The 25222-nt window shown below is 47.6% G+C and overlaps 1 protein-coding gene across 3 annotated transcripts in view; it reads left to right on the top strand.

Moving 5' to 3' along the window:
* The window catches only part of uba6 (ubiquitin like modifier activating enzyme 6), a 294389-nt gene that overhangs the window by 126749 nt on the left and 142418 nt on the right, over positions 1-25222 (top strand). For all 3 annotated transcript variants that reach the window (XM_072517066.1, XM_072517065.1, XM_072517064.1), the window contains 4 exons: positions 5267-5389; positions 6343-6466; positions 21166-21269; positions 22085-22147. In XM_072517066.1, coding sequence (XP_072373167.1) covers positions 5267-5389; positions 6343-6466; positions 21166-21269; positions 22085-22147 — 414 coding nt within the window. The remainder of the gene's footprint in view (positions 1-5266; positions 5390-6342; positions 6467-21165; positions 21270-22084; positions 22148-25222) is intronic.

Raw genomic sequence — 25222 nt, 5'->3', positions numbered from 1 at the left:
TTTAACTTTCTAACATTTCCTGGGTAACTCCTCCATATCTGGCCCAATTGCCCACTAAGCTCAGGATTCATGGAGGGTCCTGAGCACCAGAGAACCTGCCCATCCCATGTAATTCCCATGTATGTCTTCTGAGGAATCGTTGCCCACATCTTCAGTCATGCGTCTGATCCCTAACGACCCTGAAACCGGAGGATTTGGGCCAGTGTTACACATAATAGACTCAAAATATTAATTGTTCTTCTCCACAAATGCTGCCATACCTGCTGAGTTTATCCAGCATTTTCAGTTTTTATTTCAGATTTCTAGCATCCGCAGTATTTGCTTATTTTACCCACAAATGTCTGTGGGAGGAAACTACAGGATAAAAGAACCTGCATGTAATCGTAATGCATAAACAGCCGAGTTAAAGAGCCAGGGAGATTAATAGAAACGCTGTATTTGGAGAGATCCCATTTCGTTTAAATGGATATTTACTTCTGAGTGTTTATTTTCTGCTGTACCCTGTTATAAAAGTAATATTGGGACAGCACAGTAGTTCAGTGGTTAGCACTGTTGCTTCACAGCTCCAGGGTTCCAGGTTCGATTCCTGGCTTGGATCACTGTCTGTGCGGAGTCTGCATGTTCTCCCTGTGTCTGCGTGGGTTTCCTCCGGGTGCTCCGGTTTCCTCCCACAAGTCCCGAAAGACTGTTGGGTAATTTGGACATTCAGAATTTTCCCTCTGTGTACCCGAACAGGCGCCGGAATGTGGTGACTAGGGGCTTTTCACAGTAACTTCATTGCAGTTTTAATGTAAGCCTACTAGTGACAATAAAGATTACTTTTTAAAAAATGATGGATACAGTTTGTTTTGAGAAGAATATTAAATCTCTGTCCAATTTTAGAGTGCTGCTTTAATCACAAGCCTGGAGCACAATGTGTTAGCAAACACTTTATTCAAGATATGTCTGAAGCCAACGTAGTGCGAATGTGCTGTCTTACCTGTTCATATCTGATGTGAAGCAGTGATCTCGATCAGGCAGTGTGTTATGGCTTTATGTTAACCTGGTGCAGTTTGTAATTTAATACCAGCCATAAAAACAATTACAAGCCAGTATTCTGCATGTTAGGGCCTAAGCAACTTAAAGCATAGACACCAGTGGTGGAGTGATTAAAATCAGAGATACTCGAGGCCAGAATTGGGTGAGCACAGTTATCTTGGAATCTGGGGTGAGAGTAGATTAGACAGATGGTGGGTGCAAGACCATGGAGGGATTAGAAACAAGGATGGAAGTTTTGAAATCAAGACCAGGAAACAAAGTTCAAAAATCTTGGTCCTGGGGCAGCACGGTGGCGCAGTGGGTTAGCCCTGCTGCCTCACGGCACCGAGGTCCCAGGTTCGATCCCGGCTCTGGATCACTGTCCGTGTGGAGTTTGCACATTCTCCCTGTGTTTGCGTGGGTTTCTCCCCACAACCCAAAGATGTGCAGGGTAGGTGGATTGGCCACGCCAAATTGCCCCTTGATTGGAAAAAATGAATTGGGTACCCTAAATAAAAAAAAAAAAAATCTTGGTCCTGGTTAGATTGCAGTGTGGAATTTTTCTGATATAGGGCGCTGTTTAATGGAAAGTGTGGTAACGAGCGCAAACTGCCATGAGCTTCCTGATGCTTGACCCTGCGAGACGTCACCGGTATCAAATGCTAATTGGTATAATTAACAAGGCCCCACGAGCTTCTCGCCGCAAATGATGGTCACGCTGGCTGATTCGCCAGGACCCCGCCCGCCAGCTCCCCGCTAACAAGGGAGCGCAGTACTCCTATCCTGCAGAGCAAACACCACACAGCTCACAGCCATGCCACCAAGGAGACCAGCTCCACGATTCGGGGATGCCGACCTGGCCAGTTTGTTGGATGCAGTTGAGACCAGACATGATGTCCTGTTCCCCCGAGGGGCTCGGAGGGTCAGCCACAGGGCAGCCAGTGTCGCCTGGGAGGAGGTGGCAGCGGCCGTCAGCTCGGGGAGTGTCACCAGGAAGACCAGCACCCAGTGCTGTAAGAAGATCAACCAGCTCCACCGGGCCGCATGGGTTGGTTGGCAATGGCCCCCTGACACTGGGCGGCAGAGTGCTGGACATCAGAGACCCACCCCCTACGGATAGCGGGCGTAAGGTCGCGGGGATGGCAGATCAGTCACTGACTTAGAAGTTGGTGTACGTCGCAGAGGTGAGGATCCAAAGGCCACCGCCCAAATGATTAGTCCGACTTGAGTTAATGCCATATACTGACCCATTCCCCCCGCCATGTGAAACCTCGGAGGGGAGTTCGCCAACACCACGGGAGGAGTGCTCCGAGGCGACCACCACACAGTTGCTGTTACACACCAGGTGGAGGCAGGAACGCCCAGGTTGACTGGATGCCAGGGCCCAGCTGGGTCCCAGTCAGATGCTGAGCCTCTGGACCAAGTTTGCCCGGAGCTGATGCAGTCAGTAGGGTGCGGCCGTTATGTTCAGAGGGGGATGTCAGTGACACTCCAGCAGGTCCATAGCAGATTGGAGGAGCCTCAGCAGATAGGCAGGAGTCAGACTATGGCATATGGGAAGTGGGGGGTACGATGGCGGATGAAGCCACGTCTTACGTGAAATGGCCGAGGATGAGGGCCACCCTGACCCTCCGAGTTTGCTGGACCCTCTCCTCTGCCACCTGTCCCCCATCCTCCGCCTGGTCCTGCAGGTATCCAGCCCCTCCTGGTGCGACACCTCCTTGCCCTCCTCCATGAGTGGCCACATGTTCCTCTCCCTCCACCTCCAGCCTGTTGTCCCACTGCTGTGCCAGGTTATGGAGGACACAGCAGACCACCACAAAGCGGGCGAACCTCTGGTGTACTGCCGTTCTGCACCAAAGTGGTCAAGGCAGTGGAACCGCATGTTGAGGAGTCCGATGCATCGCTCAATGACAGCCCAGGTGCCGGCGTGGGCCTCGTTGTATCGGGTCTCTGCATTTGTCACCGACCTCTGTACCTGCGTCATTAGCTAGGTCCTCACTGGGTACCCCTTATCCCCCAAGACCGAAGTGGCCATCCTGGGGTGGTCCTCAAGAGGCCAGGGAAGTCTGACTATCCAAGGATGGAGCTGTCGTGCACATTCCCTGGCAAGCGTGCACACAGGCTGGATGTTCAGGGAGAGGAACCCCCTGATGGCCCGATGCGCGCAAGGTCATCTATTACCCACGGACCTGGGGTATTCTGGCGATGGCGGTGAATCCTGCTGCCTGGGCATCTTGTTGGGCCTGGTCCACGCCCGAACAAACAGGGCATCCATGATCTCAAGGATGCACTTGTCGGCTGTTGCTTGTGAGATGCCACACCAGTCCTTGTTTGAGCCCTGGAATGATCCTGAGGCTTAGGAACTCAGGGCTGTGGTGACCTTTATGGGCACCGGCAGTGGGCATCCTCCTCCTGGTGCGAAGTCTGTGAGGACATGGCACAGGTACCGCACCATCCCCTTGTTGAGGTGGAGCCCCCTGCAACACATTCTGTCCTCATCCGTTCAAAAGACCAGTAATTCCTGTATCGATTAGGCTGTCACTGGCCTCCCCCTTTGGCCCCTCCCTGGCCTGATGGGTGGCCAGGTCCTCAAGTGTGCAGGGCGGGGTCTGTCGACGCTGCTGCTGCTGCCACCTCCGGCGTCTGGCCTACCATCAGCACTGCGAGGGCAGCGTCCGCGGGGTCCAAGATATCATCCGTCCTGTGTAATATCTGTTGGGAATTTGGGAGGGTGTGAGACTGACAACCAGCGGTGTCTTCTATCCCAAGACTCTCCATTCCCCCAATGCATTCTCCCCCCCCCCCCCCACATCCCCTGCCATCCAAAACGCCCAGCCCATGCACCCCCAGCAACAGCAGGGGGCCCTGGTCACCAGACCCCACAAATTGTACACCAGACACCCGCACGTAACGTTACCTGGACCGGATGCTGGTCCCCTCCCCGGTGCACACACCTACCCTCTGGTCGCCGAGATGTCCCCGGTGCTGGGGCCCAGCCCCTGGGTGTTCGGATGTTGGTCGCTGCGTCCGTGGTGTTGCTTCCTGCATTGTTCAGGCACAGTCCAGGCATGACGGTCTGATTGGGATGATAGGCAATAACCCCCACGTGCTATAAGGTTTGCCGACCTACAGCAAAAGCCTGCAAGTGTGGGGCTGGAGGCCTCCACGATCAGTGGGAGTTATGGGCGGTCGGTGGGACAGACAGGCGGGGGCTGGCGTTGCCCCCGTAACAGGTACGCACGATCCAGGGTTGGCATGGTGGACCCGCGGGTGCTGAGTCCCCCTCAACCCAAGGTCGAGCCCCCACCCGAACAGCAACCCCAGTGCCCCTGGAGTCATTGCCTGAGAGCATAGATGGCCACTCACCACCTCAGATCCCCACAGCAGCTATTCTGCCAGCTTCACGTTTTTAAAAGGTGGACTAATCAGCGCCCACGTGACCACTTGCTGGGGAGGCAGTTGGATCATGGGAGGCCGTTAGATTGGGGGTTGCTTCTGATAATTGTATGGAGATTGACCTTAAGTGGCGATTATTGGTTTCTCGCCACGCCATGGCGGAATCCTGATTTTGCCAATGGCAGCGGGCCGGTTAGCTTGCAAATTGATTAGCGCCCAGCAGTTCTTGATTTTGGCCTCTCGCGCAATCTAACGGCCACGTCGTGCTCTCGCTCAAGTGCAATGCGGCAATTAAGTTGTGCCCATAGTCTTTTACGTGCAGTGCTGTTTCTTCTCTAGCCTACCGAACACGAAGATCCATAGTGAGCGAAGGTGAATGGCCACAAGCATCTCGAGCAACTGAGATTGAGCAATAAAAGCTGGTTTGCCTGCATCGTTTACTTCCCATGACACACTGCCTTTCTCTTACCTTCCTCATTTGTTTATTTGTTTGCTTTCTTATTCTGTTCTTAGTTTCTCTTTTGCTCTGCAGGCTCTTCCTGTTTGCCTTTTGCATTATTTCGAACTTTCATATTCATTTTAAAGCAGATTTGGTTTGGCATTTGATGATTTCTGATTTATTGTGTTAAAAATAACATTTGATTTCTGTTCCTTGAACCAAGGGCTAATGCTCTCTGCGGCTGCAAGCACATTGTAAACTTGTTTAAAACTACCATAATCTGTGTCCATCTACACCATAGGTCACCGTCTGAAGGCAATCAAGAACTTAAACCTTTTATTTTTGAACTTCCAGTGCTACTGTACATCTTAATGGTTTATCAATGGGAATTTTGTGCATTTCATTTTCCAGTTTATTAGCGCTGATATATATGGAGTGTTCTGTCGTGTGTTCTGTGACTTTGGAGACCAGTTTGAAGTAGCTGATCCAAATGGAGAAGAACCAAAAGAAATCTTCATTCAAAATATCACACAGGTAATACCTGCAGAAAATCACCTTCACTGACATGCAGCATTTTATGCTAGCTCACGATCCTGTTTATTCAGTGAAAATATAGAAAAGCATTGCATGGTGCTTCAGTGGTGATATCAAAGTAATTTGTTGAATTAGAATATGTAAAGAGATCAAGCTGACAGCTTTTTTGACACTGATTAGAAACAAGGTTATAGAAACTTAGAAAATATGAACCGGACTAGACCGTTCAGCCTTTCGAGCTTGCATAGCCATTCAATATGATCATGGCTGATCGTCCAACTCAGCAACCTGTTTCCACTTCTCTCGGGCCAGGTCAATCCTCTCATCAAGCAGGTTTTAGAAATGAGATCCTATGGGCACACATGACCAATCATAATGGGCACTTCTTTGGCTCAGCAGAGGCTATGATTCGAAAAGCAATTAGAATGTATACAGGGGCTCTACTGCTCTTAAGTGCACAAAATTCTCAGTCATGTAGATAAGTATAATATGTACACCATAGTGATAGAGGTCTACAGCACAGAAAAGGCCCTTCGGCCCATCGCGTCTGTGCCGGTGAAAAACAACCGATGAACTATTCTAATCTCAGCACTCCACACGTAGCCGTGTATGCCTTGGCATCGCATTTAAATACTTCTTAAATGTTATAATCTACAGTAATGAAAATACCCAGTAATGATTGTGTATTCAATATGATACAAGTTTGTTGAGAATTTGTACAGAAACATTGTTACAGCCATTGTCATGGCCCTACAAGGTTTTTCCAACTCTGATGGATTTCTGTATGAGTTTCTCAATATTATTGGTCACAATTGGTTATCTAAATTAAGATATTCATGCCAGGAGATTGCCCGTTCAAACATAAAAAATATAATATTGTATGTTGTCATAATGAGTCTTGGCACAGCATAACTGGGTGCTCGTGTTAATGCCTTTGACCTTTTCATTCACAGTCCATTCCTGGAATTGTTACGTGCATGGACAATCGTAATCATGGATTGGAAACAGGCCAGTTTGTGACTTTTCGGGAAATCAATGGGATGACCGAGTTAAATGAATCTGTGCAGCATGTAACTGGTATGCTCTTTCACCAGTGATACTAATTTGAATGATGTTTATTTTAGAGGGGAATGTTATTGTAAAATAGAGTATTTTTATTCTGAAATATTCCATTCATCCTACACATGCCGTTAAATTTTAATTTATCGCATGATTACAATCTGGTGCATCCAATCTCCTAACTTTCCTGCTTTCCTAGGAAAGCATTCAGTTGTTTCTTAGAGTCTGGTATGCTAGCTTTAGTTATCCTTCCTGGCAATCTGCTTCAGCTAATGATTGGACTGTGGAAAAAAACCACATATTGAGATCTGTCCTGATACAACAATGAAAGTTCTCCACAATATCTCATATATTAGATTTGTTTGCTTTATTTTCATTTAGTTCTCCCCAGAATCAACTATTACAATGCTTTTCATCGATTGCCTTCTGTAATCTTACACTTATTAAAAACTCCTACCCATCTGCTAAACTGGAATAAGTCCAAGTCACCAATTTACTCTTTGTTCACTGACCAACATTGGTTCACCAGTGACTTGATTATAAAATTGTCATTCATGTTTTCGGATGCCGCCATGGGCTCACCTTATCTTATCTCTGTAACCTCCTGCAACCCTCCAAGATCTCTGCACCAGTTCTAGCCTTGTGAGCATCCTCCACTCCCTTCACACAGCTACTGACGGCTGTGACCTAAGCTTTGATGTTCACCACCACTCTTCTTTAAGATGCTTCTAAAACATGCCTCTTTGACCCAACTGTTAGTCAAATGTAGCAATGTCTCTTCCTTTGCCTCAATGTTTGCTGCACCATGGTGCTGTCAGGCAGTTTAAAAAAAAAAGTAAAGTGCCCAATTCATTTCCCCCCCCATTTTTAAGGGGCAATTTAGCGTGGCCAATCCCCTACCCTGCATATGTTTGGAATGCGGGGGTGAGACCCACGCAGACACATGGAGAATGTTCAAACTCCACACGAACAGTGACCCAGAGCCAGGATCGTACCCGGGTCCTCAGCACTGTGAGGCAGCAGTGCGCCACCGTGCTTCCCCCTGCTGTCAGGCAGCTTAATGTTACATTCCAGAAAGTCAGATGGTGAAGGATCGACCTGGAGTCAATCTTTACAAAATTATATAAGCATATATTTACAGAGGCACACATTCCAAACATGCACATCTTCATCTAAAAATCACAATTTCAGTATGTTCCTTTTTATAGGGGTGCAATTTTATCCTTAGTTAATGTCTATTACCTGCATGCAATTAAATACCATTAATATACAATGAACAGAAGGGTATTTTCCTCATTTAAGGTACTATGTAGATGTGAATTGCTGTTGAACATGGGCACTAGTTCTGGAATGAGCACCAGATCTAGCTATAGTCTGCATGGATTGGCCTTCTCAATCCCGAGACATTGTCAATAGTTTAAAAAAATATTGACACAGATTTTCCGACAGCAGTGAGATTGACAGCATGTGTCATGTTGTCTACCACACCAAACTTACTTCAGGATTGCTGTTTTTTGTTGCTTGGAGTATGACATAGAGGTGAATTAAGCACTCAGCAGCTATCCAAAAACTGAAATGACGGCACATTAACTTTTTATTGCTGTGGGATGGTTTAAGTGAATAGAAATTTATTGAAAAGTTCTGTGCTTGAATTTGTGCTGTCCAAATCCTTTTGGACTACAAAAATTTACATGATGTATTTATCTTCCTCAAATTGATGGGCTTGAAATGTTTTTGAGGTATGTGTACATCATAATTACATAATTAATAGAAACATTGACAAAACAAATTAAGAGCTAATGGAATATGTTGTGTCAGTGGCTTTAGTCAGGCCGAACACTGGGGCGAGAGTAGTTTACAAAAGTCAAGGTGGACACTCCAGTGCAGTACGTAGGACGCATTGCCTTCTCAGAGGTGCTGTTTTTCCGATGAGATGTTAAATTGAGACCACATCAGCCTGCTTGGGTGGATGTAAAAGATCCCATGGCACTGTTTTGAAGGAGAGCAGGGTAGTTATCCCAAATTCTGGTCACTGAAAACAGATGATCTAGTCATTATCACGTTACCTTTTGTGGGAGTTTGCTGGGTGAGTAGCTGTCATGTTTCTTCCATTGAGGCAGCACGGTGGCGCAGTGGGTAGCATTGCAGTCCCACGGTGCTGAGGTCCAAGGTTCGATCCTGGCTCTGGGTCACTGTGTGGGGTTTGCACATTCTCCCCGTGTTTGTGTGGGTTTCGCTCCCACAACCCAAAGATGTGCAAGGTAGGTGGATTGAACACGCTAAATTGCCGCTTAATTGGAAAAAATGAATTGGGTACTCTAAATTTTTTTTTTTAATGTTTCCTCCGTTGCAACAGTGACTTCACTTCAAAAAGTTCTTAATTGATTGGAAAACACTTTTAATGACTTTCTTTTTAAGTTTGGCTGTGTTTGCTGGCAACGCCTTGCATGTTCAATTGTATGCAAGCCTGCCATCTTTGTAGAGGGTAATGTACAGAAGGATGCATGCACATTTATCACCCTGGGAATTGTAACAATTACAGTGCTGGAAGCATCAAATTAGCAATCCCCTCAATCCACAGGTCACCACAGACAGGACTGGAAAGAGCAAGTTGCAAATGGGACGCACTGCTTTTGCCCATCCTCACCCCAACCATCAACTAAAATGACACATTATATTCATGTCTTTTTAGAAATTGATTAAAAGATGAAATATCAAAACAAATGGCTGTGGAGAGAGAGAAGCAGGAGAGGCAATGACCAAGAAATGGCTGTTCCCAAAGTCCCTGCCCACCATGGGGATCAAGAAGCGCCGATTTATTGAAATTTCAGATCAGCCATTCATGAACTGTAGTTCAGTGGATGGTCTAACTGGTTTTTATTTGTGGTGTAAATAATTTTCGGGATACATGGGAAATGAAAGAAGATTCATTATTAAAAGTTTGAAGACAGCTGAAAAGAACCAGTCACTGTTTGAGAATGGAATTGTCTCTTGCAAATTGTCCTTGGATTCTGCCCATGCACTGACAAGTACACATGTGCAGACAGGTATCGGCGACTATCCTGTGTTGGCAGGAGATAGTTCAAATTCATATTGTAAATGAGCACAGAAGATACAGTATGGCAATATTAAAACTAGAGATCTCGGGTGCAGGAAGTTGATACTCAAAGATCACAATAATTTAAATTTTGTTACATCATTTTTAACAACTGGAGTTTAAACATGATCTTGGAGCAATAAATCACATGGCTGCCAATCCTTTGAGATGAATCTTTTAAACTCTGAAGTGACTATGATGTGAAAACCAGCTTAAAAGCAGAAAATTAGGCAGGGGCCTGACAATTACCGTATTATGTTTTCAGCGAGGTTAATGGAGTAGATGCGGAAAACACTCAGAAAAATAAGAGGGTGCGATTTAACCACCGCGTTGTGCTCGGCGTGGATCAGAGCGCGCCGGTTAAATAGCAGGAAAAGCCTAAATCGACTATTCGGTTTGCTGGCCCGCTCCCGATGATGTTGCTAACTTTCCGTTGGTTCAATTGCTCTGTTTTATTACCTTTGCTCTCGAGTCGTCAGGTATCTTTATGATACCGCCACGAGGTTCAAGTCCAAGTAATGATCAACAACTCAATACACCGATTAGTAAGATTCAAATCAAAGCACATTTATTGTACACCGTAATCGCTACTCATGCACAAATTCTACGTCTAAGCTACTTCTACAACTAACAGGCCTATACTTAACTTCGGACTGCCCCACTAGGTCAGTAGAACAAATGGCCTTTCGTTTGGGTTCTGAGTCTGCGGGATTCGAAATTGGTATGGATTGGTAGCTAGGAGCGCCTATCTCGTAGCGAGCGTTGAATTAAGACTTACTTCTGTCGGTGGTCACTGCACCGGTCACGGTCAATGTTGGTTTGTGTTGCTGGGTGACCCGGGCAGGACGAAGAGAGAGAGATTTGAACTTGGGGCTTAACTCTTATAGTCCCCAGGGGCTTCCTGCCTTTCAGGGCGGACCCTGTACCTGGTCCCAAGTGATTGGACTTTGTCCCAATCGCATGGTTCGATTTCTCCAATACTGGAGCGGTTCCCTGATCGATGGGCGGTCTTGAGGTGTTTGTTCACCTCCTTTGTATTGGCTCCTGCTGGCGCCGGGGAGTCTGGCTTTGCTTTGTGTATCCCAAATGTTACTTATTGTTTCCGGGGATTGCTCATCAGTATGTAGATGGCTGCTACATTGTTATGCTGATGGTCGCTGGTATCGATGTTGTCTGGCCTTTTGCAGAGTTTTAATACACAGCAAACCTGCACCTGCTGGTTTCTGTCTTTGTTGGCTGACTTTCCCATCAGCCTTTGCCGTTCGCCATTTTAAATCGGGAGTTGGCCAATTTAGGTGGCTACAATGGCGAGTTCCGGATCTCTCCCAAGTATGGCGAGAGTATCAGTAACCGCCATTTGCATTTGTTTCCTTCTCATTAGCGTGATTGAAGTCTAATGTAACGGCTTCTTGGGGAGGGGTGGGGCGCAATTTGCCTCTGTGAGACCTTCAGTGGGGGGGGCGATTTGCCTCTGTGAGACCTTCAAGCCATCTTTAAATATTTTGGAAACCCATAACAGGGAAACTACAGCTGCTGCAGTCTGTCCTACAAATCACTTCCAGGACAGAGCCCTGTACTGGGTTCTATGCTGAAGGTCATTTTAATTCCTTTTGACTATGAGCAGCCTCTAGCTTCACAGTTGAAGGCTATTGCTAATGAGGAATTGGCCTTGTTAATTGTGAGAGCACTTCCCAGCTGCAGGTTGTGTTTGCTGCTTGCTACTGCTTAGCTGTAAATGCCTGGGTGATGTAGCTGAGAATTTTGGTTGCTGCTGCCATTTCTGCTTGTCTGCTGCTTCTCCTTGGTCTTGTTGCTTTCTGGATGAAGAGAAGGAAGAAAGGAGATAGTTGCATATTGGTCTCTTTAACCTGAAGGCAGTGAGGAGGATTTTGACAGGCCTACTAACAGGCTGAGGATGGAGGACTTGCTCGAGCAGTCTGTGGATGCTTTTAAATATCTGTTTTGAGTGTTGACTGCGTATTTTGTTCTGGTCTTGTGGGTGACCTGTTAATGCACCTATGTTCCTGTGGCCCGGCCCTCTGACAGGGTGGTGATGGAAGATTGGATGCTGCAGGAGAGGAGGGGCGACAGCCCGGCTCGACTGCCCAGCTCAAGAGATTGCGTTCGGACACTTTAATGGACTACCGGTGACTTTTTATGTTCAGTAGCAATCTGCTGTTCCCATTATGGGAGCCGTGCGGGTCACTGGTGTTCCTTGTTTTCCTTTTGTTCTGCATTTGGTCTATGTTTGGGGGGGATTGTATGATGGATACCATGTAACTGCGGTTTATTTTTTTCGCCTCTCCAGCCCTCCTGCCTCTGTGGCCTGGGAGTCGTGTGCCAGTGCTGAAGAGGTGGGTGGGTAGTTTTGGCTTTCTCTCCCTCCTCCGCTATGCTCCACGTTGGTGCAACATTCCGGTTGTTGGCTCACCAAGTGGTTTTGCATTGATGCAGGTCCACTGTAGGGGAGGTTGCCTGCTGCGACCCCTCTCGCTTCTATGGCCTGGTCCCCTGGCATGCACGCGCAGTCATTCACGCGGTGGTTGCTCTGTATTTTGTCTGGTTTATAATGTGCTGGACCTATTCTGGGCTGAACTGTCCCCCTCTCCAGTGGGCTGGAATGTTTTTCTCTCTGTCCTCCACCAGTTGGAGTGGCCTTTTACAGGTGGGCTGGACTGGTGTGCCTTTCTGGTGATGTAGTTCAGGGGGGGGGAGAAGGAGAAGGAGAAGGAGGAGTGCATCCTTGGTGCCAAGTGATTGGTGTCCTCATTGTATTGTCTTCTGTATTTCGATACAGTCAATAACTTAAATATTTGCAGGTTATGTTTGCTGCTTGCTACTGCTGGTGGCTGCAAATGCCTGGAAGCTGCTGTTGCTGTTTCCTTCCTTTTCTGAAGGACAATTTTTTTCAGTGTTCTGATACATTGGGCTCAGGGGGATGTATGAATCCAGAACACAATCCGGTTTGAAGCAAAAAGACACTGTGGGCCTGACATTGATCTAAATGGGCCACCTGATGACGCTTTGGAAGAAATGCTTTTTCAGATTGCTGATGCTTTTGTTGCTGGTGTGGTGAGTGCTGCATGTAACTGGCACATCACCGTGGATTAAACATGCTGGAATTCAAGGATGTTTAACTGCACCTTGAGCACTAGTGGAATATGTAGATATCAGGATTTGGTTCCGGGGAGATTGGGCCGTGTGCGAGGGCCTACACGGCTGCGGCTCCTGGACGGGGAATGGCACTGATACATGGAACAAGTAACACATTAATGGACAAATCATTTCTACGACAAGTTCTGGACATGATAACACATTCTCAGGCTTATCCTCTGTTTCTGTTGAGGAACCTGCAGGGTGTTACTGTTTTTATTTGTGAAAATGAGCTGATATAGCTTTGTATTGGCACCAATATGGAATGGTGACGTTTCTTGTTGTTTAATGGTAAGTGTGATATGTGGAATGTTAAGTAGTTGATTTTCAAATCTTTGTTACTGTTGACCGTTTAATAAACAAAATACCCTCAAGTGGCTTCTTGTGAGCACATGTGCCATGTCTCAGAGGATGATTAGCGCATCGCATTTCAGTCAAACTTCGAAGCCTGAACACTGCCAGAACCATAGAGACAGCAGCCAACAATTAAACACAAGAGCTGGGCTTCAGCACTCTGGATAGTCCTGCAACCAAAGGATAAGGGTAGGGATTGGGGGGATTGGCGGGAGAGCACCAGAGCACAGCCTCCCTAATGTCCCCGACAAAGAGTTCTGGGGTCTAGGGCCTCCTGATGTGGCCAGGGATGAGTGTGCAGAGCGAGGTTCTCCAGAATAACTGGTTCGCTGGATGACACTCGGAGAGAAGGGGGACACGTATGTGTGGGGGAGATGTGGGGGATTTGAGGATCACAAGGTGGAAGCCCTAACTGATTGTTGGTCTCTTTCCTTCTCCAATTCCTTACAGATATAACAATATGGCTGGTGTTGTTGGTCCCGCAGAGGCTGCTGTCTTGGTGCTGGTGGGAGCCTCTGTGGCCAGACGCTAGAGAAGGCAGCAATGCTGACGCAGGCTGGAGGCGGCACCTCATGGGCGCACGGTAGCGCAGTGGTTAGCACTGTTGCTTCACAGCGCAAGAGTTCCAGGTTCGATTCCTGGCTTGGGTCACTGTGCGGAGTCTGCACGTTCTCTCCATGTGTGTGGGTTTCCTCCGGGTGCTCCGGTTTCCTCCCACAAGTCCTGAAAGATGTACTTGTTAGGTAATTTGGACATTCTGAATTCTCCCTCAGTGTACCCGAACAGATGCCGGAATATGGTGACTAGGGGTTTTTCACTAACTTCATTGCAGTGTTAATGTAAGCCTACTTGTGCCAATAAAGGTTATTATTATGTGCAGGGGGCTACCGCACATCCTGAAGACCCAGCTGACCATCACGCCGAGGAGGAGGCCAGCGACGGCCCAAGGTGTACAAGCGCTGGTCTTTTCGATGAGATGACAGAAGGCATGTGCCACAAGAGACCGCGTCTGAACAAAGAGACCGTGTGGCACCTGTGCCATGTCCTAGCGGACTTGAAACCCCATGGAGGAGGAGGACACCCACTCCCTGTGGCTGTGAAGGTCACCGGAGCCCTGAACCTTTATGCAACATGATAATTCCAGGGCTCGAGTGGGGAATTGTGCGGCATTTCCCAAGCTACAGCCCACCATTGCATCCGTGAGGCCACTGGTGCCCTGTATGTCCGGGCATCATGAGCTGGACCAGGCCCACCAAAATGCCTGGGCTGCAGGATTCTTTGCCATCGCTGGGATGCCCCAGATCAAGGGGGAAATCGATGACACGCATGTCGCCTTACGGCACCGGGGCATCAGGGAGTGCCCTTTATTAACAGGATGGGGTTCCACTCACTGAATTTTCAACTCGTATGCGACTGCTGCCTGCGGATCACGCACATGTGTGCACGCTTCCCAGGGAGCATGCACGACAGCTACATCCTGGGACTTTCGGCAATCCCTGGTCTTCGAGGAACACCCTGGGATGATGAATTGGCTGTTGGGTGGTAAGGGATATCCCCTGAGGTCCTGGCTGATGATGCCAGTGACTGAGGCAGAAACACGATATAACGAGGCCCATGTTGCTATCCGTGCTGTCATTGAGTAGTGCATTGGACTGCTCTAATTGCGGTTCTGATGCCTGGACCGCTCTGGTGGTGCACTGCAGTACACCCCCAGAGGGTCTTCCATTTGTGGTGGTCTGCTTTGCCCCCCACAGCCTGGCACAGCAGCGGGGTGACATGCTGAAGGAGGAGGGATAGGCGGCCTCATCTGATGAGGCGGTGGACCAGGAGGTGATGGAAGACAAACCCAGAGAGGATCTGAAGGAGGAACCGAAGGATGGAGGACAGGCGGCGGCAAGGGTCCAGCATGCCCAGAGGATCAGGGAGGCCCTCGTCATCACTCGATTGTCATAAGACAAGGTTTTGTCCATCAGCTCAGCCCCACTCCCCACCCCAATCCCTCCGTCCACCCCTATTCCCCCCCTTCCCACCCAATGTGTCGGTGGCACAGTGGTTAGCACTGCTACCTCACTGCGCCAGGGACCCAGGTTCAATTTTTACCTTGGGAGACTGTCGGTGTGGAGTTTGCACATTCTCCCCTTGTCTGCGTGGGTTTCCTCCTGGTGCTCTGGTTTTCTTCCACCGTCCAAAGATATGCACGTTAGGTTCAGGAATCTGTAGGTTAGGGGAGATTACGGGATGGGGCTGGGGAGTGGGCCGAGGTAGATTTGTAAGAACTGAAGGCAGCCATTGTCTCCCTGGTGGCAGGCCCCGGGTTGGCCTCCGGCGCTTTCTCCTCCCTGACGGTGCCCATAGGGCTCTGGGGGTCTCCATGGGGCGGAGGAACAACTGGATGAGCTCCAGCGGCCTCTGAGTCACCTGGCTTTGCCAGTCCTGGCGGCTCCCCATTGTCTGCATCATAGTTTTGACGCTCTCAGCGACTGGCACATGATGTTGAAGCCCTCATCATGGTTCACACAGACTGAACCATGCCTTGGACAACATCACTCATGGCGCAGATGCCCTGCTCCAGGCTTTCCACTGCGGTCACCACCCAAGCAATGTTGGCCTCGGTGCCATGCATTTTTGGCATCATCTCCAGAGCCAGTAGCCTTTGGGACTCCTCCAATTGGCTAAGCACTCGTTGGAATGTCGTTGACATCCCCTCCTAAATCTCACGGCGGTGTCCTATCATCTGAATCAGCTCTGGGATAACCTTGTCCAGAAGTTTGGGATCTGACTCAGACCCAGCTGAGCCCTGGGATCCAGCAGACCTCTGACTGCTTTCTCACTTCAATGTTCCTGCCTTCACCTGATGTGCATCAGCAACTGTGTGGTACTCAGCAAATTGTGCCCCAGAAGTCTGTGCCGGGACGGGTGGCTCCGGATGCCCGGCCCCTTCTGATGGAGATAGAACATAGAACATAGAACATTACAGCGCAGTACAGGCCCTTCGGCCCACGATGTTGCACCGAAACAAAAGCCATCTAACCTACACTATGCCATTATCATCCATATGTTTATCCAATAAACTTTTAAATGCCCTCAATGTTGGCGAGTTCACTACTGTAGCAGGTAGGGCATTCCACGGCCTCACTACTCTTTGCGTAAAGAACCTACCTCTGACCTCTGTCCTATATCTATTACCCCTCAGTTTAAAGTTATGTCCCCTCGTGCCAGCCATATCCATCCGCGGGAGAAGGCTCTCACTGTCCACCCTATCCAACCCCCTGATCATTTTGTATGCCTCTATTAAGTCTCCTCTTAACCTTCTTCTCTCCAACGAAAACAACCTCAAGTCCATCAGTGACCAGAACTGTACGCAATACTCCAAATGCGGCCGTACCAGAGTTCTGTACAGCTGCAACATGACCTCCCGACTCCGGAACTCAATCCCTCTACCAATAAAGGCCAACACTCCATAGGCCTTCTTCACAACCCTATCAACCTGGGTGGCAACTTTCAGGGATCTATGTACATGGACACCTAGATCCCAAATATTCCGCATTCCTGTTATTCCTTCCAAAGTGAATCACCTCACACTTCTCTACATTAAACTCCATTTGCCACCTCTCAGCCCAGCTCTGCAGCTTATCTATATCCCTCTGTAACCTGCTACATCCTTCCACACTATCGACAACACCACCGACTTTAGTATCGTCTGCAAATTTACTCACCCACCCTTCTGCGCCTTCCTCTAGGTCATTGATAAAAATGACAAACAGCAACGGCCCCAGAACAGATCCTTGTGGTACTCCACTTGTGACTGTACTCCATTCTGAACATTTCCCATCAACCACCACCCTCTGTCTTCTTTCAGCTAGCCAATTTCTGATCCACATCTCTAAATCACCCTCAATCCCCAGCCTCCGTATTTTTTGCAATAGCCTACCGTGGGGAACCTTATCAAACGCTTTGCTGAAATCCATATACACCACATCAACTGCTCTACCCTCGTCTACCTGTTCAGTCACCTTCTCAAAGAATTCAATAAGGTTTGTGAGGCATGACCTACCCTTCACAAAGCCATGCTGACTATCCCTGATCATATTATTCCTATCTAGATGATTATAAATCTTGTCTCTTATAATCCCCTCCAAGACTTTACCCACTACAGACGTGAGGCTCACCGGTCTATAGTTGCCGGGGTTGTCTCTGCTCCCCTTTTTGAACAAAGGGACCACATTTGCTGTCCTCCAGTCCTCTGGCACTCTTCCTGTAGCCAATGATGACATAAAAATCAAAGCCAAAGGTCCAGCAATCTCTTCCCTGGCCTCCCATAGAATCCTAGGATAAATCCCATCAGGTCCCGGGGACTTATCTATTTTCAGCCTGTCCAGAATTGCCAACACCTCTTCCCTACGTACCTCAATGCCATCTATTCTATTAGCCTATGATCCTATGAGACAATGGACATGTGATCAGTGAGAGGGAAGGATCGTTTTTGACATCAAGTACTCACTTGAGACAGGGCATCTGGGTGAAGGGGCAGTGGATCCTCAACTCTCTGGCACAGGCCAACCTTGCTGTCTATTACTCCTTTCTCCTCGGACAACCCCGTAAACTTCAGGGCCTGTTTCTGATAGGGGTGAGGACTCGAATCTCTGGTACTCCAGATTTTAAAACTGTAAAGGATATTTCATTGCATGTTACTGTTGATCCCATTGCAGTTTGATCAAAGTGTGGATACCAAATGGTGGAATTTATAAACACAGAAGCTTTTTTCATAGCATCAGGATATTTTCCACTTTATTTCTGAGGTGTAGTCACGTTTGCTCTGTCAGCATAGTATAAAACTGACCTTAATTGTTATGGCTGTGATCAGATCCACTTGTTTCCTATTCCAAAATTGCTGAATTGCCATTAGTTTTTTTAAAAAGACATTCTTGGGATGTGAGCCTTGCTGGCAAGGCCAGCATTTGTTGCTCGTCCATAGTTGCCCTGAGGATGTGGAATTGGGCTGCCTTAAGTCATTTGTTACAATTGATTTGTTTGCTTGGCCATGCCAGAGAGAACTTATGAGCCAACTGCGGGACTGGAGTCACAAATGAACTAGACCTGGGAAGCAGAGAGGGTTTCTTTTAATAAAGAATTTTAATCAACTAGTTAGGTTTTTGTGCAACCCAACGGCTTCATGGTCATTTTTACTCATACTAGATTTTATTCTATTCTGAAACTGCCATAGTAGGATTTGAATTCAAGTTTCTCTGGATTAATAGAACAAGCGTCTGGGCTACTTATCTAATCACCTAAATTAATGTGATCAATGGGATCTTTTTTGTCCAGCAGGTGGGGTCTCAATTTTTAAAATAAATATTTTTATTCTCCATTTTCACATTTTCTTCAGAATTTACACCCCAGCAACAAACAGTAAATGGTAACAACTACAATGTCAATCCCCTTATCAACAACAACGATCCCATCCTCCCACCACCCCAAACAACGGCCCACCTGACAATATAAGCATCAAATAAAAGAAACCCTCCCAAGGTGGAAAGAAAAAAGAAAAAGGAATCAGGAATCGCCTATGGTCACCGTTGACATATACAGTCCACCCCCGCTAATATTCAATGCCATCCAATCCCTGAAAGAGCACCGTGAATGACACCCATGAATTGTAGACGCCCCACCTCCCAGACTCCTCCCGTCCACTTCCTCTTGTAAACTCCTCCCCCCAACCTCGGGTCCTTCCCCCAACCTCTGATCCTTCCCCCAACTTTTCACTCCGGCTAGACTCACCAAAACCTGTTCTACCAGGCTCCGATGGCCGCACCCCTCCACCCACCTCACTCCCGTTCACTGGCCGGCTTAAACCGGCCAGCGTGGAGGCCCCCTGCCCGGGTCTCCTTCCCCCTTGCCCGGTACCAGTAAAACCAAGAAATCCCCTTTCGCACACGTCCCCCGCATACACACCCAAGCCCCAAAGAACCATCATTGCAAATGAAAGTCCCACCTCTTCCCTTGTCCGAGGCTACATCGGTACACGACCATTTCTCAATTCTGCCACAGTCCTTCTGCCTTCGCAAACTCCTCCACTGCTTCTGCCATCCCAAAATAAAAGTCCTTGGATTTGTAGGTCACCCTCAACTTAGCTGGATATACTATGCCACACTGCACCTTGCTGATGTACAGTGCCTTCTTCACCCGGCTGAAGGCAGCCAGCCCGCCTCGCCAGCTCCACCATAAAGTCCTGGTATATGCGTATACCATCTCCAGCCCACTGCACCACCTGCTTTACTTTGCCCAGCACAGGACTTTCTCCTTCATGCTATACCTACGGAAACACAGAGTTACTACTCTTGGTTGCTCACTCGCCTTTGGTATAGGCCTCCACGACCGATGAGCCCGATCCAGCTCATATCGGAAGGGATCGTCCCCCTCCCCCAATAGCTTCGCCAATATCGTGGCAAAATACTCCGTCGGCCTCGGGCCTTCCACCCCTTCGGGCATTCCCACAATCCTCAGATTCTGGCGCCTGGATCTGTTTTCCAGGTCTTCCATTTTGGCTAGCAGACCCTTGTTGGTCTCTATCACCCTCCGCAACTCCTTCTCCGTCGAGGTGAGTTGATCACTGTGCTGCGACAATGCCTCTTCCACTTCCTTCAGTGTCTCACCTTGCTCCCGCACCTCCGCCGCTGCGCTTGATACCGCCGCCCTCACCGGGGCAATCGTGTCCTCCACCAGCACTTTCAGTACCACCCCCATCTCCTTCTTCATCGCTTCCATGTGTTTTGTGAACTGTTTTTCAAGTTCCACAGCCATCACCTTGGTCATTTCTTCTGCTGTGAGCGATGCGGCCTCCCCTGGTGCTCCAGCCGCTGCTTTCCTTACAGTTCCTGCACTGACTTTTTCACTCCCTGGCAGACTTCCATTAACCCCCTTTTTCACGGCCGTTTTTCTCCCAAACTTGCACATTTCTCCTCCCTGAGCCTTCTTACAGCCTTTTCAGCCTCCGTTGCCCTCGGGAACGGGTGTTAAAACTCTGAAATTCCTATTACCGAGGGGAAGCACTCCAGTGTGCGGCTGCCTCCCGCCCGCCATCACAGGAAGTCATCAGATGGGGTCTCAATTGAATGTGTTTTCTGAAAGATGTGAGGTGGGATTCTCCGTCCCGCCGCACCAGTTTTCTGATGCGGCGTGCCCCCGCCGGCAGCGGGGTCCATCGTCCAGGCAGCTGGTAAATGGTGTTTCCCGTTGTGGGCACCCCCACGCTGTCGGGAAATCCGCGGGCATGAGTGCGCTGCTGACAAAGCGGAGGATCCTGCCGACGGAGAATCCAGCCCGGTATCTCCGACAAAGCAATCCTCCCTCTGTACTGCACTAAAGTGCCAGTCTAAATTATGTACTTGAGACTCTGGATTTGGTCCTTGAACCCATAATCTTCTGACTCGCACAAGAGTGCTGCCACTGAGCCATGGTTGACATCGGGGGCTGGATTCTCCATTTGGGAGACTAAGTCCCCACGCCGGCGTGAAAACGGTGGTGTTTTATGCCAGGAAAACTGGCGCAAAACGGCCACCGATTCGTCGTTTTGCTGGGGGCTAGCAGGGAGGCAGCATAGAGCTCCCAGCTCTAGCTGCTGATATGGTCTGGAGCATTGCTGGTCCATGACCATGCATGCGCACAGCGGTGGCCTGCTTCATGGCGGACTCAGCCCACAGTGCCCCCAGCCCTGAATGAAGCCCCCACTCTGCCCACGGATTGGCCCTCCTCCGATTGTGATGGCCTGAGGCCATGGATACATGGCGCGGCATACTCCTAGAGTACGCCGCTTTTCAGTGGGCGGAGCATCGCAAAAGCGGTGCCGCCCTCTCGCCGAACGGGATTTTGGTGTCGGGGAGCGGAGAGTCCAGCCCCTAATCTTTTAAACATAATTCTTTACTATTATCCAACTGAGTATAACTTTTGTATTACGTTTTCATTCCTGAAATTTAAAAGCATAACTGCGCAATTGATCAGGATTTCTTACAAGTAACTTTTAATTCAGGTACATTATGTTTGTAAAGTGTTAAAATGATTCTGTTTGAAAGTGCACTTCTATGTGTTTCAGCAAAGTCATTGTGTGTTTTTTCAGTTTTGTCCCCATATTCCTTTAGTATTGGAGACACTTCAAATCTTACACCACACTTGCATGGAGGAATTGCTGTGCAGCTGAAAATGCCGAAACTGTTTACATTTGTAAGTATTCTTGTTGTAGTACAACGTAGAGCTTCACATTGCCATACCTATAAACCTCCTCTATATTAGACTTGAATGGGTTTTGTCCTCTCTCTGGCTCATGTTCCTATCTGAAATGATACGTGCCCAAATGCTTGACCCTCGGATATCCAAATTGACCTTTCAATTCTTAAACATGGGCTATTTTGTGATGAACATATAACTAGCCAAACAGGCAACATCACAAATGCATACAGAGGTTTCCACTGAGAGTTGGCCTGACCATATTTTGGTGGATTTATATGAATTGTTACTGTATCTCCAATGTGCACAATATTTTACATTTGTGTGTTTTTATTTTTCTGTTGGCTGTTAGACAAGAGCCTATCATTTGCAGGACTTGCACTGGTGGCTATTCTTAATAATATCAGTGAAAGGACATGCACCATTTTGGATTGCAGCTCACTTCTAATAGATGAGGGTATTGACAGAAGTTGTGGTTTGACAACTTCAGTAGTTGGCTTGACAAAACGATTTCAATCTGCATTTACAGCCCTGTTCTGCCAGATGTGCCATGTGGAGGATGTTTGCACGGTAACTACCTAAGCCAATATAGTGGGAAACTTGCATAAAGGCGAACACGCTTTGCATAATATTGCAATAAGCCATGTATTGCCATTTGGCTGCTTTATTTAAATAACTGTTGTCCTGGTGAATTGACCCAGGCTAAGACTGTAGTCTGAACCCAGTAGTTGATGTTTTTCCCCACAGTTGCATCTCTCTAACCATTTTTATATCTTTTGACCACATTATCTTTCCTAATTTCTTTATTTTAGGAAAAAATGGAGACCCAACTGGTAAATCCTCATTGCTTGATCGTAGACTACAGCAAACCTGAGGCAAGATTATTTTTGACTGTCTGTATTTTTGTTGCCAGATTTGCCATTAGTGTCAAAAAAATTTAAAACATCTTTTTAAAGAGGTAAACAGTATTTGGTATTTTTAATCTTAGAATTCTGATAGTCTGGTTGAAACATAAATGTCTCCAGTTAATCTGGCTGGTAGATTATGTTTAGCTGGATCCAACTGCATAAAGGAAATACAGATGTGAAGTCACGGATTGCCACTCCGTAACGACTTACTGCGCTTAAAATGGCAAGTGCCCATCTTGCCTGACCTTTCTGACTCGGGCTGGCTGAGACTGAAGAAACAAAGTGCATATACGACTCTAGTGACAAAGTACAAAAGGAGGGGAGCAAACGAGGATGCCTCTCCTTTTTACAGCACTAGTTGTCGTAACGCTGGCATGGTCCGGGTCCGGGGCCAGGGGTGGGGGAGGGAGTCAGGTCGAGGTAGGTTTGGGTGCTTGGTTGTGGGGGGTGTACCGTATGTCACTCAGTCAGGGTCTTTAAAATCGTTACTCTGAAGTTAGAAGTGCTTTTTTACTTTCTAACTCTTTCAGAACAATTATGAGTTCAAAACTGGCAGAACCAGCTGAAGTTAACAATTTAAATCACTTTGTAGGAGGTTTCCAGCCAGCGCAATTGTCCAGGGGAACTTCCCCAGCTCATCTTTTGGAGTTCTCTCCCCCCCCCCCCTCAAATCCGAAGTTCGGGAACCTGGAAGTTAAGGTTATTGTGTCAAGAGGAAATTGTTAGATTCTCTCTTGTTGGAGATGGTCATTTCCTAGCAGTTGTCAGGCAGAAGCATTACTTCATCCCAAGCCTGAATGTTGTCCAGATCTTGCTGCATATGAACTTGCTTCAGAATTTGAGGAGTTGTGAATAATACTGAACATTGTGTAATCATCAGTGAACATTCCCACTTCTGATTTTATGATGGAGAGAAGAACCTTGATAAAGCAGCTTTGAAATAACTAAAAATATAATACAAAATATTCTTCAAATTATCATTTTAATAATTCAGATTTTCAAAGGTTGGATATTCCAAAATTAACTCAATTTATAACATGGGAAACATAGTTTTAATGTTGTACTTCAGGCACTAAACTGAGCATCAATAGTGATGAGACTAGCAGTTATCTATTTTAAACCCTTGAAAAAAATGAGAGTAGACACTAATTGGAACTCTGCACTGCTTAATAAGTCATTGCATTCACCCTCAATATTTTATAAATCTAACCTTTCACTCCATGGAAGTTCTCTAGCGTGTAAAATGTGTCCATGTCAGCATGTTCCAGTTTACATTAACACAGCCACTAATTAATCTGCTGGCAGCGCAAGACTAAATATTGAATAGCATTTAGATTTTTTTTGACAGGAAATGAAGATCTATGAGAATAATTGTTGTTCATTTGAGACTTATCTAGTTGCCAATACTCAGTTTAAAAAGGAGTGAATTAAAAGCCATGGAGTGAATTAAAAGTCATGTTTTTTTAGATGGCTGTGAATTATCAGAGCTTCTAAAACACGAGAAGAAAATGATATGGTTTTCACCAAGATTTTCTCTTGTTTTATGAACTGAATCAGGAAGCTATTAACCAACTCTTACATAATTTACTAAACTAAAAGATGCTGGCGATCTGAAATAAAAATAGGAAATGCTGGAAAAACTCAGCACTGATAGTGTCTGGAGAGAATTTCAAGTCCAATATGACTTCTTTTTTTTAAATAAATATTTTATTGAAAATTTTTGGTCAACCAACACAGTACATTGTGCATCCTTTACACAACATTATAACAATACAGATAATAATGACCTTTTTTATATAAACAAAAAACAACAAATAAATAAATATTAAATAACAAAAATGAAAACTAGCCCTAATTGGCAACTGCCTTGTCACAGGCTATACCCCCCCCCCACCCACCCCCCCCCCATCCCTCCTCCCCCCCCCCTCCCCCCCCCACCCCCCCCCCCCCAAGTCCTGGGCTGCTGCTGCTGCCTTCTTTTTTCCCCCATCTATCTTTCCGCAAGATATTCGACGAACGGTTGCCACCGCCTGGTGAACCCTTGAGCCGACCCCCTTAGGACGAACTTAATCCGCTCTAGCTTTATGAACCCCGCCATATCATTTATCCAGGTCTCCACCCCCGGGGGCTTGGCTTCTTTCCACATTAGCAATATCCTGCGCCGGGCTACTAGGGACGCAAAGGCCAAAACATCGGCCTCTCTCGCCTCCTGCACTCCCGGCTCTTGTGCAACCCCAAATATAGCCAACCCCCAGCTTGGTTCGACCCGGACTCCTACTACTTTTGAAAGCGCCTTTGTCACCCCCACCCAAAACCCCTGTAGTGCCGGGCATGACCAAAACATATGGGTATGATTCGCTGGGCTCCTCGAGCACCTCGCACACCTATCCTCCACCCCAAAAAATTTACTGAGCCGTGTTCCAGTCATATGTGCCCTGTGTAATACCTTAAACTGAATCAGGCTTAGCCTGGCGCACGAGGACGACGAGTTTACCCTGTTTAGGGCATCTGCCCACAGCCCCTCCTCGATCTCCTCCCCTAGCTCTTCCATTTCCCTTTTAGTTCGTCCACCATAGTCTCCCCTTCGTCCCTCATTTCCCTATATATATCCGACACCTTACCATCCCCCACCCATTTCTTTGAGATGACTCTGTCCTGCACCTCTTGTGTCGGGAGCTGCGGGAATTCCCTCACCTGTTGCCTCGCAAAAGCCCTCAATTGCATGTACCTGAATGCATTCCCTTGGGGCAACCCATATTTCTCGGTCAGCGCTCCCAGACTTGCGAACTTCCCGTCCACAAATAGATCTTTCAGTTGCGTTATTCCTGCTCTTTGCCACATTCCATATCCCCCATCCATTCCCCCCGGGGCAAACCTATGGTTGTTTCTTATCGGGGACCCCCCCAATGCTCCGGTCTTTCCCCTATGTCGTCTCCACTGTCCCCAAATCTTCAATGTAGCTACCACCACCGGGCTCGTGGTGTAGTTCCTCGGTGAGAACGGCAATGGGGCTGTCACCATAGCCTGCAGGCTGGTCCCCCT

The sequence above is a fragment of the Scyliorhinus torazame genome, chromosome 9, assembly GCF_047496885.1.
Source record: "Scyliorhinus torazame isolate Kashiwa2021f chromosome 9, sScyTor2.1, whole genome shotgun sequence".
NCBI lineage: Eukaryota > Metazoa > Chordata > Chondrichthyes > Carcharhiniformes > Scyliorhinidae > Scyliorhinus > Scyliorhinus torazame.
This window is presented reverse-complemented; position numbering and strand designations above follow the sequence as displayed.